General features: G+C 47.3%; 1 protein-coding gene across 21 annotated transcripts in view; it reads right to left on the minus strand.

The window, feature by feature from the left end:
* Nucleotides 1–21,278, minus strand: part of MIXL1 (Mix paired-like homeobox) — a 58,102-nt gene that overhangs the window by 14,396 nt on the left and 22,428 nt on the right. For 8 of the 21 annotated variants that reach the window (XM_083729591.1, XM_083729588.1, XM_083729585.1 and 5 more), the window contains exons 1-3: nucleotides 7,849–8,081; nucleotides 7,570–7,742; nucleotides 6,212–6,649 (exon numbers count right to left, since the gene is read on the minus strand). In XM_083729591.1, coding sequence (XP_083585717.1) covers nucleotides 6,212–6,649; nucleotides 7,570–7,742; nucleotides 7,849–7,933 — 696 coding nt within the window. In that variant the 5' untranslated portion in view covers nucleotides 7,934–8,081. Of the gene's footprint in view, nucleotides 1–5,935; nucleotides 6,650–7,569; nucleotides 7,743–7,848; nucleotides 8,082–21,278 lie in introns of those variants that run through there. The other 13 variants (XM_083729599.1, XM_083729580.1, XM_083729597.1 and 10 more) reach the window with 6 other exon arrangements.

Consider the following 21,278-nt stretch of genomic DNA (forward strand, 5'->3'; position numbering starts at 1 on the left):
AAGATCATGCCCACTCATATCATAAAGAGCCCATAACCCACCAACTATCAGAAGCGTCCTAGACAAACACAGGAGAGGCCTGTCAGGAGTAAGCTTTGACCAATGGTATCAAATAGTATGGGAAACAGCCTTATTAGTAAAACTAACCAATAAACTGAAACTGAAACGGGGACAAATAGAAGAAGATGCCTTCACCCCTGTATGGTTCCCCTTTATCACATACAGTCATACCTCTTGTTACATTTGCTTCAGGTTGCGTCCTGCAGCAACCTGGAACAGATCCCATTTGCAACCAGAAGTACCACTGTACACAGCCAAACAAGACAAGAATCTATCAACAGCTTACAAATCAATCTGTAACCTGATCCAAACATACACACACACACACACAAAACCAAAGCTCGCTACAGCCAACCAAAGACAACCAACCACAGCCTAAGCCACCCTCAACCTCTCACCAAGGAAATACATCAACTGAATAGTAAGAGAACCCACACAAGTCGTGCCAACTGAAATCCCACACATACACTAAGAAGAATAGAAGCATTGGCACCCCACCCCACTCACCACTCCCCCTCTTTCCCCCACTTTTCTTCCTAACCTAACACTATATGCAACACTAATGTCTCACAACAAATGAAACTGATCTGTAGAACACACAACTTGAAAGAAGAGACAATGCACGTATTTTTGTAAAGGAAGAAATCGTTAATAAAAATAGATTTTTTAAAAAGAATAATTACATTTGTTGTGAGCCTATGTAAGATTCTTGTATTCATCTATAGGGTGTCTGGATCTGACCTGCACATGTTACCTTCACAGCAGGCCTGTAGTGTAGGATTGGCTCAAAGAGCATCCTGAGTGCGGCTTGAAAGCTCATTAGCCTGGATTCTTGCAGCAGGCAATGCAAAAAGAAAAAGAAAAAAAGACAGCCACTATAAATAAAGTCAATATCTGAAAGTAAATATTGTATGTTTTCTAAGCTGGTTTCAGTCCTGTTCTTAGGGAACTGTGGAGAATGAGTGATTTATTATTTTCAGGCACATGTGCATTATTGGTCAAGCCACTCCTCCAGAAAATTCCTGTTCATTTAAAGAAAGAGGGAGCTTATTATGGACCAACAGGCGTGGAAGACGTTGAACTATGTTGATAAAACGCTGTAAAATAAGTACTTGGCAGTGTCATCCGAAAGTACTGCCTACAACTGACCCAGCTGTAGAAGACTGTCAAAGATGGGCCACCAGATTGCTCATCCTCCGCGTTTGAATTCCTTTTGGCATATTTTGTGGAGGGGCTGAGGGAGTCCAGGGGCAGTTAAACCATTGGCTGATGTTCACTTGCAACCCTGTTCCTCCAATCTGAAGCTGCAGGTGGTTCAAGTCCTTTTCCACAGGATTTTTGCAGTCTTCCAGGGAGGCAGAATGGCTCTCACTTTCTGGGAGGACACAATTTGGTTTGTACTAACACTCACCTGCACCATGACATCCCATGTAGGTCTGTTCCTTTTATTTGTGTGTGTGTGTTTATCTCCTTGAGTTCTATTTTTGTTGTTTGGGTTATTTGGAGATTTATTTATTTTTAACTTTTAAAAAGCACCTGCACTATCCAGCCTTCTCTTCAGATGTCGAGATGTGTGTGTTCAGAGGCAAATATTGAATTCTGAAAGCATCAACTGAGAAACCTCCTTGCATCCGTACATGGAGGGCTTCTTTAAGTACCTCTATTTTAGCTGCCTAATCCTCCTCTCAACAAGGGTGCCAACTTGAATAAAATATTGGGGGGGGGAGGCAAGCCCCACCCTACATAATCAATCACATGCTGGGGTGTGCGCACACCCCTTTTGAATGGCAGTGCCCATCAATTTGGGGGGTGGGCGTACCTCCTCAAATATTTTATTGGGGGCGTTGAAGACCCCTAGTCTGGCTCCTGGGCACCAGGCCCTGCCTAGCGATTGTGCTGACAAAAGCGCCGTCTGGGTTGCAACCGAGTACAAAGCGAGGTTCATGAAACTGAGCAGAAACTGTTGAATGGGGAGTTGTTTATTCCCCCCCCCCCAACTGCACCAGACCAGTCTCCCTTGAAAGACTTGAACGAGGCTCTCAATGTGGACCTGTGATTATAGGAGGCACTCTGTGCTTCTGAGAAGCCCTAATAGGTCTGCATTGGACAGGAGGCAGGAGTCATGTATTAACTGATAAATTTTGGGGTCAGGCTGGTTCTCACTTTCTAGACTCACTCAGCCTCCAGGACAAAAGGTCCTGAGTTGTTCTGGGCTGCAAAGGGGAAGTGGGGTTAGTAAAGCTCAGTTTACCTGCCTTTGGAGGTGAAAGGGTTCCAGGTCACCTCGGGAGAAGCGATTCTTCCCACCTCCACTTCCTCCCACCCTTCTCACCCTTCCTCCTCTCTGCACCTGGAAGCAATTCTGCTAGTGAGGCCAACCAGCAGTGTGCTCCGGTGGTGATCGGGTTTGGGGACTTGCAGAATCCCTTGTTGTGGGATTCCCCAAGCTGCGGAAGAGAAGTGGGTTGTCAGGGTTCACTTTGACATGGAGAGGGCCAGCACTCTGTCTTGAGGACTAGATGCTGAATAGCACTGGAGGAACTCTGAGGTGGAGGGAAGAGAAACAACAGAGGTGAAGACTCTTCTGGAACCGAGAAGATGTGTGAATTCATTTCTCACTCCTCTTGCCTGGTGGCAGGGAAGGAACTGAGCAGAGAAGCTGGGGGCGGGGCTTTCATGGTCTGCCAAGATGATTATTAAATTTCTGTACTGTGCTGCTCTTTGACTAGGGCTCACAGGCTGCAAAACAGAAAACACAAAAATGCATAGCATAGTAACAAACAATATACGCCAGCTTCGTACTATTTTATACATTTTTGTGTTCTAAACCACTTTGTGATCCTTGAATAAAGGGTAGCATAGAAATTTAATAAAGTGCAAATTCTGCTGGTATTTTTTATGTCAATAAAATGGGCTTGCTTTAATAATGTTTACTGCCTGATCATTTTTATTTCTTAGTTTCTTTGTGTCATGGTCACTGAGAGCTATGGAATAAGAGTTTCAGCAGAGGGCAAGGCGGCAGCCAGGGCCTTCCCTTCTCAGGGCTATTTATCTGGACCCGACTATGACTGGACTGCTCTTGTCTCACCTGTCTGATAGGACCTAGGGATCCACTGGGTGGTGCGTCAGGCATGGCTTCTTAGCAAGATAAGGATGCACATTCATTGGTACAAACAGCAACAGGGGATACAATGGTTTGTCATAGAACACAGGAGGAGTATATACAGGGGCTTAATGGAGAGGGGGAAAGGGAGAGTTGAAAAAGGTGCAAAAGCCACCAGGGGTGGTGGTGAATGACTCCATATGTGGAAATAATTCTATAAAATGTTGGCAATATCAGAAGAACAGGCTACATACGTAACCCAGCCACATTCTCTGCTGCAAGCAAGGAAAAGTAAGATTTTAAAGCAACATTTCAGAATCTTTGTTATTGGCTCATTGAGTTGCCTTAGGCCAGACATGGCCAAACTTGGCCCTCCAGCTGTTTTGGGACTACAGTTCCCATCATCCCTGACCACTGGTCCCGTTAGCTAGGGATGAGGGGAGTTGTAGGCCATGCTATTATTTGCCTTAGGTGGTTATTTCTGCCATAAATTCCCATCTCTTTCCCCACCAGGGATTCTATTTTGTACACTTGTATGCCGCTTTGATCCCCTGAAAGGAAGGGTCAGGAAAACAGTGTAGTTGGCAAAATAAAAACAAGGTGTCTTAGACCCCACACCCGGGCCCTGGGATGATGATTGAGCCTCCTCTTAAAAATTCCACCTGCCCTCCTTGTTTGCAAGATGAGGTGCTTCCTCCTCATGACTCTGTTTCCCTAGAGTGGACACAGACAGGGGATGTTCCTCCAGCCAAGGTAGAGTTTCCTGTTCCACCAGGTCTGGAGCATCTCCCCCCCCCCCCCTGCATGTGACCTTGCAGACCCTACAAAGGGGCCAGTCACACAACCATCTTTCTCTTCCATTTATGCCAGCGCTTCTGATGCAGTCTGCTGGCTCTCAGCCAGAAGCACACGGTCCCACCCATACAAAGATGGAAGCTGCACTACAGTGTAGTGCAGTGTTTCCCAACTGGTGTGCCGCGGCACACTAGTGTGCCGCCGGACGTTGCCTAGTGCAGTGTTTCCCAACTGGTGTGCCGCGGCACACTAGTGTGCCGCCGGACGTTGCCTAGTGTGCCGTGGGAGGGAGGCGGGCGAGTCGGGCTAATCCTCCGATGAGCTCCACCTCCAGACCCATTGCTCAAATCCTTTAACCCAGGAGGGCGGGGAGAAAGGGTGGGAAAAAAGAAGGGGAAGAGAAAATATTTTTTTAAAAAAAGGAAAGAGAGGGGAAAAAGCGAGGGATGGAGGAAGGGGAATAAACAGAAGGGGAGGACAATGAAGAGGGGCGGGGCTTGGCAGGCAGCAGATAACTGGGGAGGGGGCGCGGCTGGTGGCGGCTCAAGGCAGGAAGGGAGGAGCTGCCTCGCGGAGAGTCTTGGGCTGCAGAGATTTCCCGTTCAGGAGCGCGGGAGGCCACGCCGTGGATGGGAATCTCCTCCTCCTCTTCCTCCAGGAGAGAGGGTGGTCCGCCCCACCGAGTCGGGCGTGCTCAAGCGTGGGAGCCTATAGTTAGAGCTCAGCTCCTTTTCTTGCCTTCCCCGCCCCCCCACACGGAGCATTTTCCTCGCCCCCCCAACCCCCGCATGTAGAATAGAAGCCCTCCAGCCTCCACGGTGCACAAACTCTCCCCTCTGCAACGAAGCGCTTTGCTGCATATCTTTGGTGAGGTTTTTAGGCAGTCTTGGTGCACCTTAAATCAGCGCTAATTGCACCTGGACGCAGTATTTACTTCCGAGTAGCCCCCCCCCCCCGGTAGCACCTGACGTTGCTATTCGTATCATCAGGTTTGTTTGTTGATAATTTAATTGTTTTAAAAGCATCATGCTAAAGAGCTCTCTCCCACCCCCAGACCCTTGGGCAAAACAGAAACACACACACATACACAAACACAGAGATTGAGCCCTGCAGGTTTTATGAAATGAATGGATTCTGAATGCCTGTTTCAGTGGCTTGTCCGCCTTAGGCTGCTGGGCCAGACACCTGTTACACGGTGCAGTCCGTAAGCTGTGAGCGCTGCTACCTGCCGCCGAGACCACGTAACGACAGTCTTGAAAGACCTACATTGGCTCCCAGTACCTTTCCGAGCACAATTCAAAGTGTTGGTGCTGACCTTTAAAGCCCTAAGCGGTTTCGGTCCAGTATACCTGAAGTAGCGTCTCCGCCACCATCGTTCAGCCCAGACACTGAGATCCAGTGCCAAGGGCCTTCTGGCAATTCCCTCACTGTGAAAAGTGAGGTTACAGGGAACCAGGCAGAGGGCCTTCTCAGTAGTGGCGCCCGCCCTGTGGAATGCCCTCCCATCAGACATCAAAGAGATAACCATTACCTTCTATGCTGTTACTATTTTTTTTTTTTTTTTACATAAGTAAAAAGTGACCTTTCCCCATCTGGCATGGTGGTGTGCCTCGAGATTTTTTTCATGAAACAAGTGTGCCTTTGCCCAAAAAAGGTTGGGAAACACTGGTGTAGTGTATATAGCCTAAAATTACAAGCTAAAGCATGCCCGGATTGGATTGTTTGACTAAAGAGATTCAAATGAATCTGCAACTAGCCTCCTGTTGTGTAAAGAGGAATGAGCTCTGCCATACAATTCCCTAGCATGCGAGAGGAAGGATAATATTTAATCAATACATCCTCTCCTATCCGCAACATTCCCACACCTGCATGGTTTAAAGTGGAGATGAGAGCAAATAACTGCCCCAAGGACACCCACAAGACTTCTGACTGCACTGACCACTTCTGACATTGCTCCCCCTCTCACGCAGCAAAAACATTACAGAGTCTTCTGGTAGGCTAAAAATAACAAAATTTATTTTGATCCAGCATTTGGGGGTGCTGATTCCATGCTTGGACCTGGTGAAGTGGCTGCAGGCCAAAGCTTGGAGGCTGGACCTGGTGCGGAGGCTGCAGGCCAAAGCTTGGAGGCTGGACCTGGTGCGGAGGCTGCAGGCCAAAGCTTGGAGGCTGGACCTGGTGTGGAGGCTGCAGGCCAAAGCTTGGAAGCTGGACCTGGTGCGGAGGCTGCAGGCCAAAGCTTGGAAGCTGGACCTGGTGCGGAGGCTGCAGGCCAAAGCTTGGAGGCTGGACCTGGTGAAGTGGCTGCAGGCCAAAGCTTGGAGGCTGGACCTGGTGAAGTGGCTGCAGGCCAAAGCTTGGAGGCTGGACCTGGTGAAGTGGCTGCAGGCCAAAGCTTGGAGGCTGGACCTGGTGAAGTGGCTGCAGGCCAAAGCTTGGAGGCTGGACCTGGTGAAGTGGCTGCAGGCCAAAGCTTGGAGGCTGGACCTGGTGAAGTGGCTGCAGGCCAAAGCTTGGAGGCTGGACCTGGTGAAGTGGCAGGCTGCAGCGTTGAGGAATGGAAGGCACTGGCAGGGCGACATTTGGAACCTGAGCAGCAGGTGTAAAGCCGGCCCTGGAGGACACATCTTCTGGAGGACAATTTTCACAATTTGCCCTCCGCGCCTTTGCCCGCCGGTTCTGGAACCAGAGCTGTGAGGGGAAAGAGGAGGAACATGAGCACAGGTGTTCTCAAGAAACCCCTGCCCCCCATCTCTTCATGTTATTGGACTCTGGATTCCCACCAGAACGGGCCAGATCATGGGGGGTCCAGTCTCAAGTCCCACACACTGAATTTAATCACAGTAATATCCCTGGGCCTTTTATCCTTTCCCCTATGTTCCCTCCTAAACTGGCCCAATTCCCCATGCAACGGGAAAAACCTGAATTGAAATTCATCAGCCCCCCACCCAAGCGGGTTAAAGACCTCCATGGTGGTCTCCTCGGGCCTCACAGAAAAGGGCCCTGCAGCCTTCCCTGCGCCATCTCCACCTCCTTAGAGGAGAGGAAGAGGCCTCCCTCCCGCCATATTTGTTTCTCCTGGGCGGTTTCCCGCCCCTCCAACAAAATGCCGAGGGGGCCCTCATTCATTCCCCAGAAGGAGGACGCTGGTCCCCAGCCCAGAAGAGGACGCGACCCGCGAAACCCAGCCGGGAGGGAGCGGGAAGGACACACGGGACTCCCAGAAGGCCCCGTCGGCGACACCGGGCCTGGGTGGGGGCCGATCGCGGAAGGAGAGCCAGCGCCACGAGGGAAGCGAGAAGGCGAGGCCGGAGGAGAGGAGCAGCCGCCCTGGGAGGGAGAAGCAGCGCCCAGCCCCCAAGCTCTCCAGCCCTGCTCGCCTTGGCCAAGGAAGGTCCCGGGGGAGTTTCCCTTGCCCGTCGAGCACAGGGGACGGGCGTCCCAAGAAAGGCGCCCAGGCTCCAGGGGCTGCAAGAGGCAGAGCTGGAAGGGAGCTCCCGATCGGTTCTCCTCCTTTGCCCCCGATCCCTACCCGACGTCCTCCCCTCTCGCCTTTCTTCCCAGCAGAATCGGGTCCTCCCTCCCGGACCACCTCTCCCCCCGCAACCCACCCGGATGCAATCCTCGGGGATCTCAGTGAGGCAGGACAGCAACGTCCTCTTGTAGTGTCCAGGCTTTGGTTGCTCCTTAAACGTCGTTTCCAGCACGTCCAGCTGGAAGTCCGAGAACTCAAACCTCGGCCTCCGGTCCGATGAGCGAAGACCGCGGCGCCTCGTCCTGATCTCTGCAGAGGAGAAAAGCGGGGCGTTAAGCAGGCTGCGCTTTCCCTAAGCCGCCCCCTGCCCGCCCCCATCTGACGCCGCTCTTGGCCTCGAAGGTGAGATACTTACTGGAGCCGGGGGAAGAGGAGGGAAGAGGAGCAGGTGGCTGCTGCGAAGCGATGGGAAGGTCGTTCTGAAAGGCGCGGAAAGCCATCTCCTGCTGCTCTCCTCGGGTGGGGCGGATGAAACGTGGGCGCAAGGCTTGCGGACGGTCCTTTTCTAGGCCGCCGAAAGGGCGTCGGCGGGATCTCCCAGCTCAGCCATTGGCCCTCCTCCCTGGGGAGAGGGGCGGAGCCAAGGTGCCCCCTGGAGCGGAAGGAGAGCTCCCGCCCCCCTAAGGACCTCGGGGAGATCTCCCCCCCCCCAAGTTTTCCTCCTTATTTGTGAGTGTATCTTGTGTATATTTTGGAATCGCTGTTGGTCGAGCTGGCCTGATCAGCATCAAATATAGCAATCGAGAAATGCAATAAATAGCAAGGATCATGCACACACATCCCTGTATATCGCACAGACACAAAAGCTAGGCTCCTGCTGTTGTTTAGTCGTGTCCGACTCTTCGTGACCCCCTGGACCAGAGCACGCCAGGCACTCCTGTCTTGCACTGCCTCCCGCAGTCTGGTCAAACTCGTGTAGCTGAAAACAAGGTGCAGCCTAGCGATTGTGCTGACAAAAGCGTCATCTGGATTGCAACGGAATGCTAAGCGAGGTTCATGAAAACGAGCAGAAACTGTTGAATGGGGAGTTGTTTATTCCCCCTCCCCAAAAAAAAACAACCCGGGGAATCCGGACTTTGGCCTTTCACTTGATGTGTCCCCGGAGTCCCGATCTGGAAAATGGGGGGGGGGGGGGGTAGGCAGCAGAGAACAACCCCAGGAGCCCGGATCTCTCTTTCTAGGGGGTGGCGGGGCAGTCCGTGGCAGGGATGCAGAGAGGGGGGCTCTCCAGGTGTGGGTGGACTAGAATTCCCATCGGGACCAGCCAGCATGACCAGTGGTCAGAGGCAATGGAGTCCCACACATCTTCAGGGCTCCAGCATCGCCCCCACTTTCCTAGGGATTGGAAGGGGGGAAGGTTGAGCTAAGGATTAAATAGGGGGCTACATTCTGTGTAAAAGACGCCGTGCCTCTCAGTTTGCTGGGAGTCGCCGGTGTGGAGAGCACGTAGTTTCTAGCTCTCTATGGGCCCCTGAGTGGCCCCAGTGAGAAGAGGATGTTGTTGGCCTCGATGGGTCTTTGTTGTGGGGCCAGGAAGGTGTTTTTTATACCTGTCCAGATTGGGACAACTACTGTTGTACTTTATTCACACACAGTTTAATTGCTTTGGTGAAGGTTTGAGCAGCAGTAGCAGCTCGAAAGTTTTGAAAGTTTTCCTGCTCCAGTAAAGACCAAGGCAGCAACTGAGGGTAAAATAAGGCAGGGCAGGGCGAGAATGACTTTTGAAGCAAACATTCTGCCAGTACTCCCACATTTGCATTATATTCCCACTCCGCCCCCCCCCCCGCCAAAATGAACTGAAAATGGTTCTTCTTTCTGCCGTTTTATCCTCACAACAACATTGTGCGGTACATATAAGTGGACCTTCAGGGTAATCCTTCTAAGGCATTGCTACAGAAGTCCGTCTATACTGTATTCCCAAATTTCAACAAGGTACAGTACAATTTACCATTTTCCTCTTGGAAACAAAAAAACCCACATTGGACATAAAATGCCCTCGAAATGCATATTGAGGTGTGTTTATTGAGAAGGCCAGTGAAAGTTCAAGGATGGCACAAACCACATAATGTTGTTTGGGGAAAGTCTTCTAATCCACCCAGGGAACTAGTTACAGGTAGGTAGCCGTGTTGGTCTGCTGTAGCCGAAACAAAATAAAAATAAAAATAAGATTCCTTCCAGTAGCACCTTAGAGACCAACTAAGTTTGTTATTGGTATGAGCTTTCGTGTCTGAAGAAGTGTGCATACACACGAAAGATCATACCAATAACAATCTTGGTTGGTCTCTAAGGTGCTGCTGGAAGGAATTTATTTATTTTTTATTTTGTTTCCACCCAGGGAAGTTCGTTAACCAATAACACATTTCTTGCAGGTTTTTAAAAATGCGAATGGTAGTTTCGTTAGTTATCAGTTGTAATAAAGCTTTGTCTTGTTCAGTCCTGGTTTTCAGGTGTAAAAATGGCGTCGGGGGTGGGGAATATTGCCGAATCGGCTTTAGGGCAACGCGATGGAAAAAGCAGCGGAAATACCTCAAAAAGCTTAAAATCACTATTCTAAAAGAGTTTCTTAAAAAAAGAAGCAGCAGCAGCTCAGCAACCTTTTGAAATATGGCAACCCTAACTTATCTTACAGAACATTATAACTTAAATATATAGTTTCTGTTGTTGCTAATTTAAAACAAAACAATCGCTTATTAAAGGGATATAAATTAGGTTGTTTCCTTAGTATGCTGGAGCAAACGTTTACTGCACAAACTTAAGAGTCTCATCTTTGACCGCAAACAGATTTACATGGGGTCTATAATCTATATTCTAATCGGCCTCCGATATACAGGAACTATAGCGGGTGTTCTTCCCCCAGCTCCCCTCGATATTGGATGAAGGTTGCATTGGTTTTTTTGTTTTAATTTTTTGGTTAATAAATATTAACTTAAAAAAATCAAGAGTGGAATGGAGTAGGAGAGAGAACTGCCCTTTTGAATTTCTGCCTGTCATCCAGGAGAGAAAACTCCCATTTGTGGGGTGTTTGGGTGTGGATATTGTTCGGAGGTTTGCAGCCATTTGCAATGCAAACTGCCGTTTTAAAACCAGAGTTAATTGGAAGAATATCCCAAGTAGACCTCGCTGAAACTGCAAGGCGAGCGTGTTCAAGATGGTTTTGAAGAATCACGTTTCTCTTAGAAGTTCTCTACCTAGCCCAGAAAAATAATTTGCTCTTATCTATTGCATTTGGCACCCCTTATCCCATCACGGATCTAGATAAGACCATCGCCATCAGTTCCATAGCCATGCAAATTTGGAAGATGATATGTGTTGCAATGAGGTACTAATTCAAGTACTAATGAGCCATCAGCTCCTGAGGCTTGGCAACTGGTTGCCGGCCATTCTGATTGGATTAGTGCAGTCTTCTTCAGTGAAGAGATAACAGGAGTAAACCCCCTTCTCACGTGCTCCAAATATTCATTGACCGCTTTGATGTAGAGCTGGCTGAAATCTCTCCGGGTAGACTCGCCCAAGCCAAGTTCATATTCATGGCGGAGAGGGAGCCGCCTAGGGCGAGAGCCCTCAAAGGAGAACACACAAACCTTTGAGGAGCACAGTTTTATATAGATTGGCTTTTCTTAGATCTTATACATTTCTGACAATACTTTACTTTTATTTTATATAAATAGCTCGAAGGCTTCGAAAGTCTATGCTGCTACAAGGAGTACTTCTTACACTTTCAACTGGCAAGTGGTGAGCGCACTTACTCAAAGCTCAAACTTGTAAAAACTTACATACGCTCAGCAATGTTACAAAAGAGGCTGATTGGCTGGGCAACTCTATTAATGGAAAATGCCTGAGCACATGAACTTGAAGGATTTTTTTTTAATTAAAAATTTAAAAAATTGTTTGCAAAAATAGTGCGTTGTCTCTTTTTCAAGTTGTGTTTTCTACATATCAGTTTCATTTGTTGTGAGACATTACTGTTGCATACAGTGTTATGTTGAGTAGAGAATAAAAACGGGTCGGGTGGCAATGCGTCTATTCTTCTGCTTACTGTATGTGTGGGGTTTTGTGTCAGCGTAACTTGTATGGGTTCTCTTACTATTTGCTTGTGGTATTTCCTTGGTGGTGAGAGAGGTTGGGGGTGGCTTGGGGTGTGGTTGGTTGTCTTGAAGGAATCCTTGACCACATTTGCAAAGGAAAAGAAAACACGCAAAGAGATTTGCTATGCTTGGTAGTGAAAGATTTAAGAGACTTAATTTTTAACATCACAACTCACTCGATTATTTGAAATTATTCGTGCGCTAATACATGTTCTTTTACATTTGAGAAATCAAATATAATCATGATCAAAGATTGTCGTATTATTCATTATTGCAATTTAAAATACATTTAGCAGTTTCAAGTTTTGTGCTTTACATTTTTTCTGCAAGACCATTGTTTCTGAGAACTGAATTTCTAATTTTTTGGGGGGGGTTAGGGCAGGGTGCAAGTACCGTAGTTAACTTTGCCTATGCGTAAAATAGTCTGGCAGCGGCATTGAGTAACCTTCCACCCTTCCTAAGAAGGGAGGGTGCAGACCTCAGCATTGTTACTCCGAAGTAAGTCCGCTTGAGTTCCATGAGACTTACTCTCAGGTAAGCGCGCCTTGGGTGGCGCTGCAACCTTGACTCGTGTGCTTGTCTCCTGGTTCCTGGGGGTCGTTTTCCCTGAGGTTAAAAGGGGACGCTTAAAATGGGGATGAAGGAAGCCTTTTGGGGAGCCCTTTCCGAAGGCAGGAGGCTTTCCTTTCAGGTGAGGGAACCTGGGTCCCCAAGGGAAGAAAATGTCAGAAGGACAACAATGTGAACCTGAAATGTCTAGCATTTGGGACAAAATGGATTTCAAGCACAGCGAGATCCAGAATTGGGGGGCAATTTCTAGAGTGATCCGGTTTAAAGAAACAGAGAGGCGGTTACTATTCTAAATTATTATTACTTAACACATTTATTAGCTGCTTCCTAGCGTCAAGCCATCTCAGCCGCGTACAAGATAAAAAGAGAAAGGAACATAAAAAACATAAGCTCTGAAAACAATAAAACCTTTTATTTGGCTATGCCCTTAATATTCCATAAATGCTGGCATTCTAGAGAGAATGGGGTTCTTTCTCCTTTTTAAAAATGAGTTATCAAAATATTTTATTGGGTAACAAAAGTACACACTGCGTCTCTGTTTTGAAAATAGGTTTCAAGCAAAGTGAGATTGAGAACTGGTAGCGGTTATTATTTTAAATTATTGTTACTTAATAAATTTGTAAACTGTTTTGTGGTGTGAAGCCATCAAAGGGCGTGCAAGTTAAAAACATAAGCTCTAAATACGATAACACTGTTTGAACAAATTCCCAGGACAACAAACACCTTTTCTCTGGCTATGCCTTTAATATTCCATAAACCACATCGCAGGGAACGATTCCTGAAACATAAAGGCAGGACCCAGGCGCCTGTGGGAATGTTCTGGGGTGCAGGAGAGGATATATTGACTAATTATATCCTTATCCAACTTGTACTAACAAGTTCCCAAAATATCAGCAGAGTTTATAGACATTCCCCTTTAAGTACGCAACGGTAACGTGTGCACAGGTTCGCTAGAACCTCTATAATAATTACTCTGGTAATTTCCCCTTTGTTCCCTCTTAAAATACAAGACACGACACAGTCTTTATAAAAGTATAAAAGAGTTTACTCACGTTCTGTTCACAATATGATCCCAGAAGGTAGGCAGGCTTAAAAAGGTTACATACACTTAGAAATCTATCTTGTAGCAAGATAGCCCTTATCTCCTCTCTTGGCTGGGAGCCAAGAGAGCATCCTTAGATGTTTCCTCATGGAAGGAAGATGGCAGAGAGAGGCAAGAGGCAAGAGAGAGAATGGCTGCCTGCCCTGTGCTTTTATCATTTACCTGCACAGGTGAGGCCACACCCACCTCTGGTCACATGCGGAGGAAGTCCGTCCCCAGGAAGTTTACCTGCTTGCTGGACAGACATCCCTCCCCATGTTCTAACATGTACACTCTAGGAATGTTGTCATTGACTGCTCCTGTGTTTACATCCCACATACCCCTTCTCAGGCAATACAACATACACAAAACATAAACAACTTTATTCAACCACCCAGAGTCCCAGCTTGACACGTAGATTCTGGAAACTCTCTCTTGGTAGGGGTTTCGTCAGGATGTCAGCAGTCATCTCTTGGGTGCTGCAGTAGGATAGTTCCACAAGTCCATCCTGGATCATCTGGCGTATGTAGTGGTATTTAACCCCAATGTGTTTTGTTCTGGCCAGGAACTTCTCACTCTGCGTCAGCTTCAGGCAACTTTGATTGTCCTCTAGCAAGCTGACAGGCCCTTTTCTCACCAACCCAAAGTCCTTTATGAGTTGATCAAGCCAGGCGATCTCTCTGCAGGCTTCTGTTGCTGCAACGTATTCTGATTCTGTGGAAGATAATGCTACACAGCTCTGTTTATAACTGCCCCATGAAACAGGTCCATCCCCAAACATGAAAACATGACCACTTGTTGATTTATAATCAGCATTATCCCCAGCCCAATCCGCATCAGTATACCCAACCAACTTAGGGTCTCTGACGGCTGGTAACCTTAATTTACAATTCATGGTACCCTTCAAATATCGCACCACCCTCTTTACACCTGCCCAATCATGCTCAGTGGGAGAATTCACTTTTCTGCTAAGAATCCCCACAGCATTAGCTAAGTCAGGTCTACATGTGGTAACTAAATACAAAAGTTTACCAATCGCCGACCTGTAGTCATTGTTGTCTGGCAACTGCTTCGAATCCTGCTGATTCTTCAGGAAGTCAGTAGCCATCGGTGTAGCAACTGGATGTGCGTCTTGCATCTGCATGTGCTCAATTAGCTCGTGGATCTTCTGTCTTTGGCTGAGAAGAAATGAGCCGTCCTCTTCTCTTTCCACCTGGATCCCGAGGTAGTACTGGACATCTCCTAGCTCCTTGACCTCCACCTCTTTGCTAAGGTGTTTTACTATCTGTGTATAGTCTTTCTCACTTGCTGTGGCAATAATCAGGTCATCAACAAAAGCTAAGATATATGAGAATTGTCCATTATTTGACTTACTGTACAAGCACTTGTCAGCGTCGCCTTGCTTGTACCCAAGTTGCGTCAGCATTTTATGCAACTTCTGGTTCCAGGCTCTAGCAGCCTGTTTAAGTCCGTAAAGTCCTTTCTGCAGTTTGCACACTAAATGTGCCTCATGTGGTTTCACAAAACCTTTGGGCTGTTTCATGTAAATTTCTTCAGAAATCTGCCCGTGTAGAAAAGCGGTAGCAATGTCTATGTGTTTCACCTTCATTTTCTTGGAGGCTGCAATGCTTAAAAGCATTCTTACGCTGCTGTACCTCACCGTTGGTGCAAAAACTTCATCATAGTCTTCACCAAAACGCTGTGAAAATCCCTGTGCTACAAGTCTAGCTTTGTAGCGCTGCACTTCTCCTTCTGACCCCTTCTTAACCTTGAAAACCCATTTACTGCCAATGGCCTTCTTACCGGGAGGCAGCTCAGTGAGTGTCCAGGTCTTGTTCTGATGCAGTGCATCCATCTCCTCCTGCGCGGCCTTCCTCCAGAGACTGGCTTCTGCAGCTGGCATCTCCTGTATCTCTTCCCAAGTGGAAGGTTCCTGTGGAAACGCCGACCCTGCAAAGTAGGACAACCGTAATGGTGGGACACCTCTGTTGGTTCTGGACGAGCGTCTGACCTCTGGTTCTGGGACCGCATCAGCTTCCTCATCCTCCTCCAACGCAGGCATGTCCCCATCTGAGTCCTCCTCTTCGTCTCTGGTGCCGCCAGGGTTCTGGTCCTCTGCGTCTTCTGGTGCGTCGCCTGTAGGGGGCGCTGCAACACTTAAAGGCAGATTATTACTTTGTGGGGTCTCAAAAGGGAAATATACAAACTCTTGAGTCCTTTCTGACACATCAGAAGAATCCACAACAGTGTTCTTAGTGTCTACTTTTCCATATTCATCAAAATAAACTGCATGGTATGCATTTGTCTTACCAGTTTGTAAGTCCATAATTCTGTATCCTTTGCCTCCAGAGGCATATCCCACCAGGATACCTGCTTTTGCCCTGGAGTCAAGCTTGTGTCTGTGTTCCTTGGGCACGTGGAAGTAACACGGACTTCCAAACACACGTATGTGGGACAGATTGGGAGCTTTCCCATGCCAAAGTTCAAATGGTGTGCGCTCTGCACCTTTAGTTGGCAGTCTATTCTGCAAATAGACCGACGTGTACACTCCTTCGGCCCACAGCTTCTGTGGCAAACATGCATCCTTTAGCATGCACCTTGTCATGTCCATAATGGACCTAAACTTTCTCTCAGCTATGGCATTCTGCTGTGGTGTGTAAGGAATTGTGGTTATGTGTGCAATTCCTTCCTTGGCCAGGAGAGCCTGCATTTCATTTGAGCAGTACTCACCTCCATTGTCGCTCATTAGCACAGCTGGAGCTCTCTGGAATTTGTTCTTGACCATGGCAATGTATTCCTGGAGCTTGTCCACTGTCTCACTCTTCTCTTTGAGGAAATATACAACACAAAATCTTGAAAAGTCATCCAGAAATATTAAAATATATCTATTCTTTCCCAGTGAGGGAACATTCATGGGTCCACATATGTCAGTGTGCACTATGTCAAGCACTTTGTTGCTTCTTTGTTCTGCACAACGTGGAAATGAAGGTTTTACAGCCTTCTCAGTAATACAGCTTATGCACTTTGCTGGAGCTTCGTTGCTCTGCTTTACCTGCAAACCTCTTACAAGATCTCTTTTCTGTAGATCCAGAATGACGTTGGTGTCTCTATGTCCAAGCCTTCTGTGCCACAGGTCCAGATCTGCTTCATCCTTCTGGCTGGAATGTGCCACTTTTGCAGACTGATTCTCTGAAAGATCAATCTCATATACACCATTGATTAGCTTTGCTTGAGCAAACACTTTGCCATTTCTAGTCACTTTACATTCTCCATTTCCAAATGTGATCTGGAAACCTTTCTTGTCCAATGTGGACACGCTGATTAAATTGCAGCTCAGCTCTGGTACATACAAAACTCTAGAGATTGTGTTCTCAATGCATTCATTGTTTATATTGCATTTCAGACTCATGGAACCTGCACCTTTTGCTTTAACAATGTTGCCATCTGCAATCTCAATTTCAGATCCTTCTTCATCATTTATCTCATTAAAATAGTCCCTTTTATATGAAAAGTGGGAGCTCGCTCCAGAATCAATTATCCATTTATTACGTCTATTTTCACGATTCTGGACAGTTAAATTCCTTTCTTGCAGTAACCATGTGCATTCACATTTCCCCTTCTTTTCCCCTTTTGGCTGAAAGGGGTGGGGTTTCTTGGCTTTAGGAGCCTTGCAATTCTTTGCAATGTGTCCTTCTTTGTTACAATTGAAACAAATCACTTTCTTAGGCATCTCTTTGGACTTTGTACACTGCCTAGATGCATAACTGCTGTCTTTGCTTCTAGTATTTCTCACTGGAGATTCAGCTCTATCTCTGCATTCTTCTTTTAAATAACCAATCAAGTCTTTAAAAGTCAGACCTTGTCTATGATCCATCAAACTTACAAATGCGCTAAAGCGTGGTCCAAGCGATGATAACAAAAATGCTATCTTTGTATCTTCATCAAAAGCTTTGGGAGTCAGATCAATTCTTTGAATAATCTCAGTAAACTTGTTGATGTGCTCTGTGAATTCCTCTTTTGAATTCATCCTCACTCTGGTTAATTTACACACCAAGTTTCTGAAGCAGTTTATGCTAGATTCTCCATACACACGCTCAATATCTCTTAAGATTTGAGATGCATCATCTGTACTATTTATTAATGATAGCTGCTCATCACGAAGTCCACTCAAAATTATGTGTCTAGCTTCGCTGTTCATGCGTTTCCAAGCACTTATCTTGGCTAAATCCTCCTCAGACGATCCCGTAGGCTGAGGGTTTAAAGCTTCCAGAATGTGCTTATAATCTAAACATGCTATCAAGCGCTGCTTCCAGTGTATGAAATTGTGTTCATTCAGCACAGGCATTCCTAGCTTTGCATCACTATCAAAAGCTGCTCTAGCCATCTTAAAATCCAAAAATTTGAAAATTCTTCAAAAATTTCAAAATTTCTCAAAATTTTAAAATCAAAATCTCAAAAATCTCAAAATTCAAAACAGTTCTTCACTGCCTTGGGTCACTGTGAACTCTGAGGGAAGGGGGGGGGGTTGCTTAATCCCCACTGCACAATGGAACAAAGGACCATGTGCTTACCAGGAAGTTAACTCAGAAAAATACTACTCAATTCAAAATCACAATCCAATGTAATCCTTGAAAAATACGCAGAAATATGCAATACTGGGGCCAATAACCCTTTGTGGGAATGTTCTGGGGTGCAGGAGAGGATATATTGACTAATTATATCCTTATCCAACTTGTACTAACAAGTTCCCAAAATATCAGCAGAGTTTATAGACATTCCCCTTTAAGTACGCAACGGTAACGTGTGCACAGGTTCGCTAGAACCTCTATAATAATTACTCTGGTAATTTCCCCTTTGTTCCCTCTTAAAATACAAGACACGACACAGTCTTTATAAAAGTATAAAAGAGTTTACTCACGTTCTGTTCACAATATGATCCCAGAAGGTAGGCAGGCTTAAAAAGGTTACATACACTTAGAAATCTATCTTGTAGCAAGATAGCCCTTATCTCCTCTCTTGGCTGGGAGCCAAGAGAGCATCCTTAGATGTTTCCTCATGGAAGGAAGATGGCAGAGAGAGGCAAGAGGCAAGAGAGAGAATGGCTGCCTGCCCTGTGCTTTTATCATTTACCTGCACAGGTGAGGCCACACCCACCTCTGGTCACATGCGGAGGAAGTCCGTCCCCAGGAAGTTTACCTGCTTGCTGGACAGACATCCCTCCCCATGTTCTAACATGTACACTCTAGGAATGTTGTCATTGACTGCTCCTGTGTTTACATCCCACAGCGCCTGTCTCATTTCCGTGGGTAATTCCTTGATAAAAGAAGAACATTCTGCACACTTCTTACTGACACTGAACCTGTGGCAGCCACCTTTTCCAGCGCAGTGCAGTGGCGCTCAGAGGGTCCTGCTAGGCGGGCGTCTTAGTGGTTTGAAAACATGGAACTGGGAAGAACCATCAACTTCACTGGCTGATCTGGGACCATTCCTGCTCTTTCAGCCAACCCGAACTTACAGAGTCGTTGAGACTCCCTGCTTAAGGGAAGGGCGAAGGACACACACACACCCCACACACACACCCCACACCCCAATCTCTCTCTATCGCTCCCGACCCTCCTGGGAAAATGCTACAAAGCGTTTCCAATATAGAAATGTTTTTGGTAAATAAACGGGCAGCAGCCATCTTTCCTAGCACAATGTTGTCACCCTCAGAATGTCCTCCTGAGTTTATTTCATTTTCCTCCCTGGAGCTCAAGGTGCTGTATATAGATGCCCTCCTATTTTATCCATGCAACAACCTTGCAAGGTAGGTTAGGCTGATACGCAGTGACTGGCCCTGGTTCACCCAGCGGGCTTCACGGCTTGGGGGGGGGTGTGGATCTGAACCCAGTTCCTAGTCCAAGCACGCTAATCGCTACCCCACACTGTCTCAGGGGGACTGACTCCTAGGTTAAAAAAAGTATCATATTGCAGCCTTAGTGGTTTGATAAAGGGGAACGGGATAGAATTATGAACCTCATAGCCTGGTCTTCACCCATTCCTGCTCTTTCAGCCAACCCTACCTTGCAGGTCTCCACAATAAAATATTTGAGGGGGCTGCCCCCCAAGTTTGATGGGCATTGTCATTCAAATGGGGTGCGTGTACTGTGTCATGTGATCGATTATGCGGCGCGGGGCTTACCTGGGTCCCCCAATATTTTATTCCGTTTGACATCCCTGGTGCTCCCCCACTAGTCTGAATAGAGCACTGCAATCAGAGGTGCCAACTTGAATAAAATAATGGGGGACCCAGGTAAGCCCCGCCCCGCATAATCGATGACATGACATGGTGCACACACACTATTTGAATAGCAATGCCTATCAATTTTAGTGGGACTGGCCCCCTCAAATATTTCTTTCTGGGCAGCCAAAACCTCTTGACCCCTAGGAGTTGGCTCCCATGACAGAAATAATTGACCCAAACTGGACAGGTATATAGAAGACGCCTGTAGAAGAAGTTGCAGTCATGGACCTTCCTGCCTTCACAACAACCCTGCCAAGTAGTCCAGTGCCATTTTGCAGACTGTAATGGGGAAGAGAGGCATGGCCCGGGTCAGATAGAGAAACCTTGGGGATGCGGTTTCAACTACGACCCTAAGCCTGATTAGTCAGCAGTTAATTCCCGGAAGTTCAACAGGCTTTGCTTCTCTGTTTAGGTAGCTTGAGAAGCTCACCTGTGGAGACTAGGGTGCTAGGCGCGCTTCCGTGGGACACACCTTCCATAAACCCCTTTGGGCTGCCAAAAGGACACACCTGGGTGCAGAGACTGCAGGGAGGAGGCAAGGCCCTTTTTCATGAATTGTATGCGCAACATCCCCTTAAAGCGCCCCCCGCCCCAGTCCTGGCACTCGGAGCTCTCGCAGGGGTCACCTGCCACTTTATCGGCGTCCCCTTCCTGTCTGCTGCGGGAGGGAGCCTCTCCCGAACACACCGGGATGCAATTTGGGTTAACCCGGTTCAGCTGGACCTAATTGGGGCCAATCCGGTTCAGCCCTTTATAGTCTCCAGGGAGGAAAGCTGCAGACTCAACCGGTCCTCGGTTTGCGAAGAGGCTGCTGCTGGGGCGTCTAGGTTACTGAGTACGGTACATCGCGAGGATCCGCAGTAAGTGCTGGTTTTTTCCCCCCGTGCTCTGCAGTGGAAATGCTATAGTTGCCGTTAACATTCTGTTTGCTGAATTGTTCTGCTTTTTGTTTCTTCTAATTCCTCTAATCTCCAGCCCAGTCAAACTGTGATGTGATAAGGAATGTCAGTCTTTTTTGGGAAAAACGCATGGAAATGAATGGGGATGGATGGTTTAGCTTTACTAGTTGCAAAGGGTCTACTATTGGAATGCAACCTGCGTGTTTTCCCCAAGAACACTGTGGCTTTTGACCAAAAGTTGGAGTCGACAGGAGTTAGCTGTTTGTTGGGTTTGTATGAAAAGAGAGTGATTGACTTCTCCTGCTCTAGTGTTATGTCTTGAGCTTGGATCCCAGAACACTAGGCAGGTAGGATTCTAGAATGCAGTAACTTGATTGGCTCCTAGGAGCCGTCCAATCCGGCTCCAGGAGGGAAGTTTGAATCAGCCTATCAGGCGTGACTGATGGTGTCAATGAAATATATATTGCCTGGTGTTTGGGAGGGGCACGACGGACTCCTACTGGATGATTGACTGTTTTTTACTACGAGCTGAAATAAACACAAGGAAACCGATGGCTCTACACTGAGTTTATTTCATCTAGTGTACAGCCCGTCACTCTTTCAATTCCCACTTTTACCCATGGGCTCAGTGGCGGTGCCAAGGGGATGAGAGGAGTGGGGAGGGGAGAAATGGGGAGCTGTTTGAGACTGTGAGGAATCCGTTGGGGGTATTCTGATTCATTAAGACGGTTGTAAGTGTGTGAGAAGGGCGTGGGGGTGTTTTAGGGGAAGTGGGGATGTGTGTATCTTGGTCTGTGAACTAGGGCAGTTGAGTGAGTGTGAGAGCAGGAGGGGAGGATGAGGGTCTGGTTTCCAGGTTTCATATTT

The sequence above is a fragment of the Podarcis gaigeae genome (genome assembly GCF_964106915.1).
Source record: "Podarcis gaigeae genome assembly, chromosome: 3".
NCBI lineage: Eukaryota > Metazoa > Chordata > Lepidosauria > Squamata > Lacertidae > Podarcis > Podarcis gaigeae.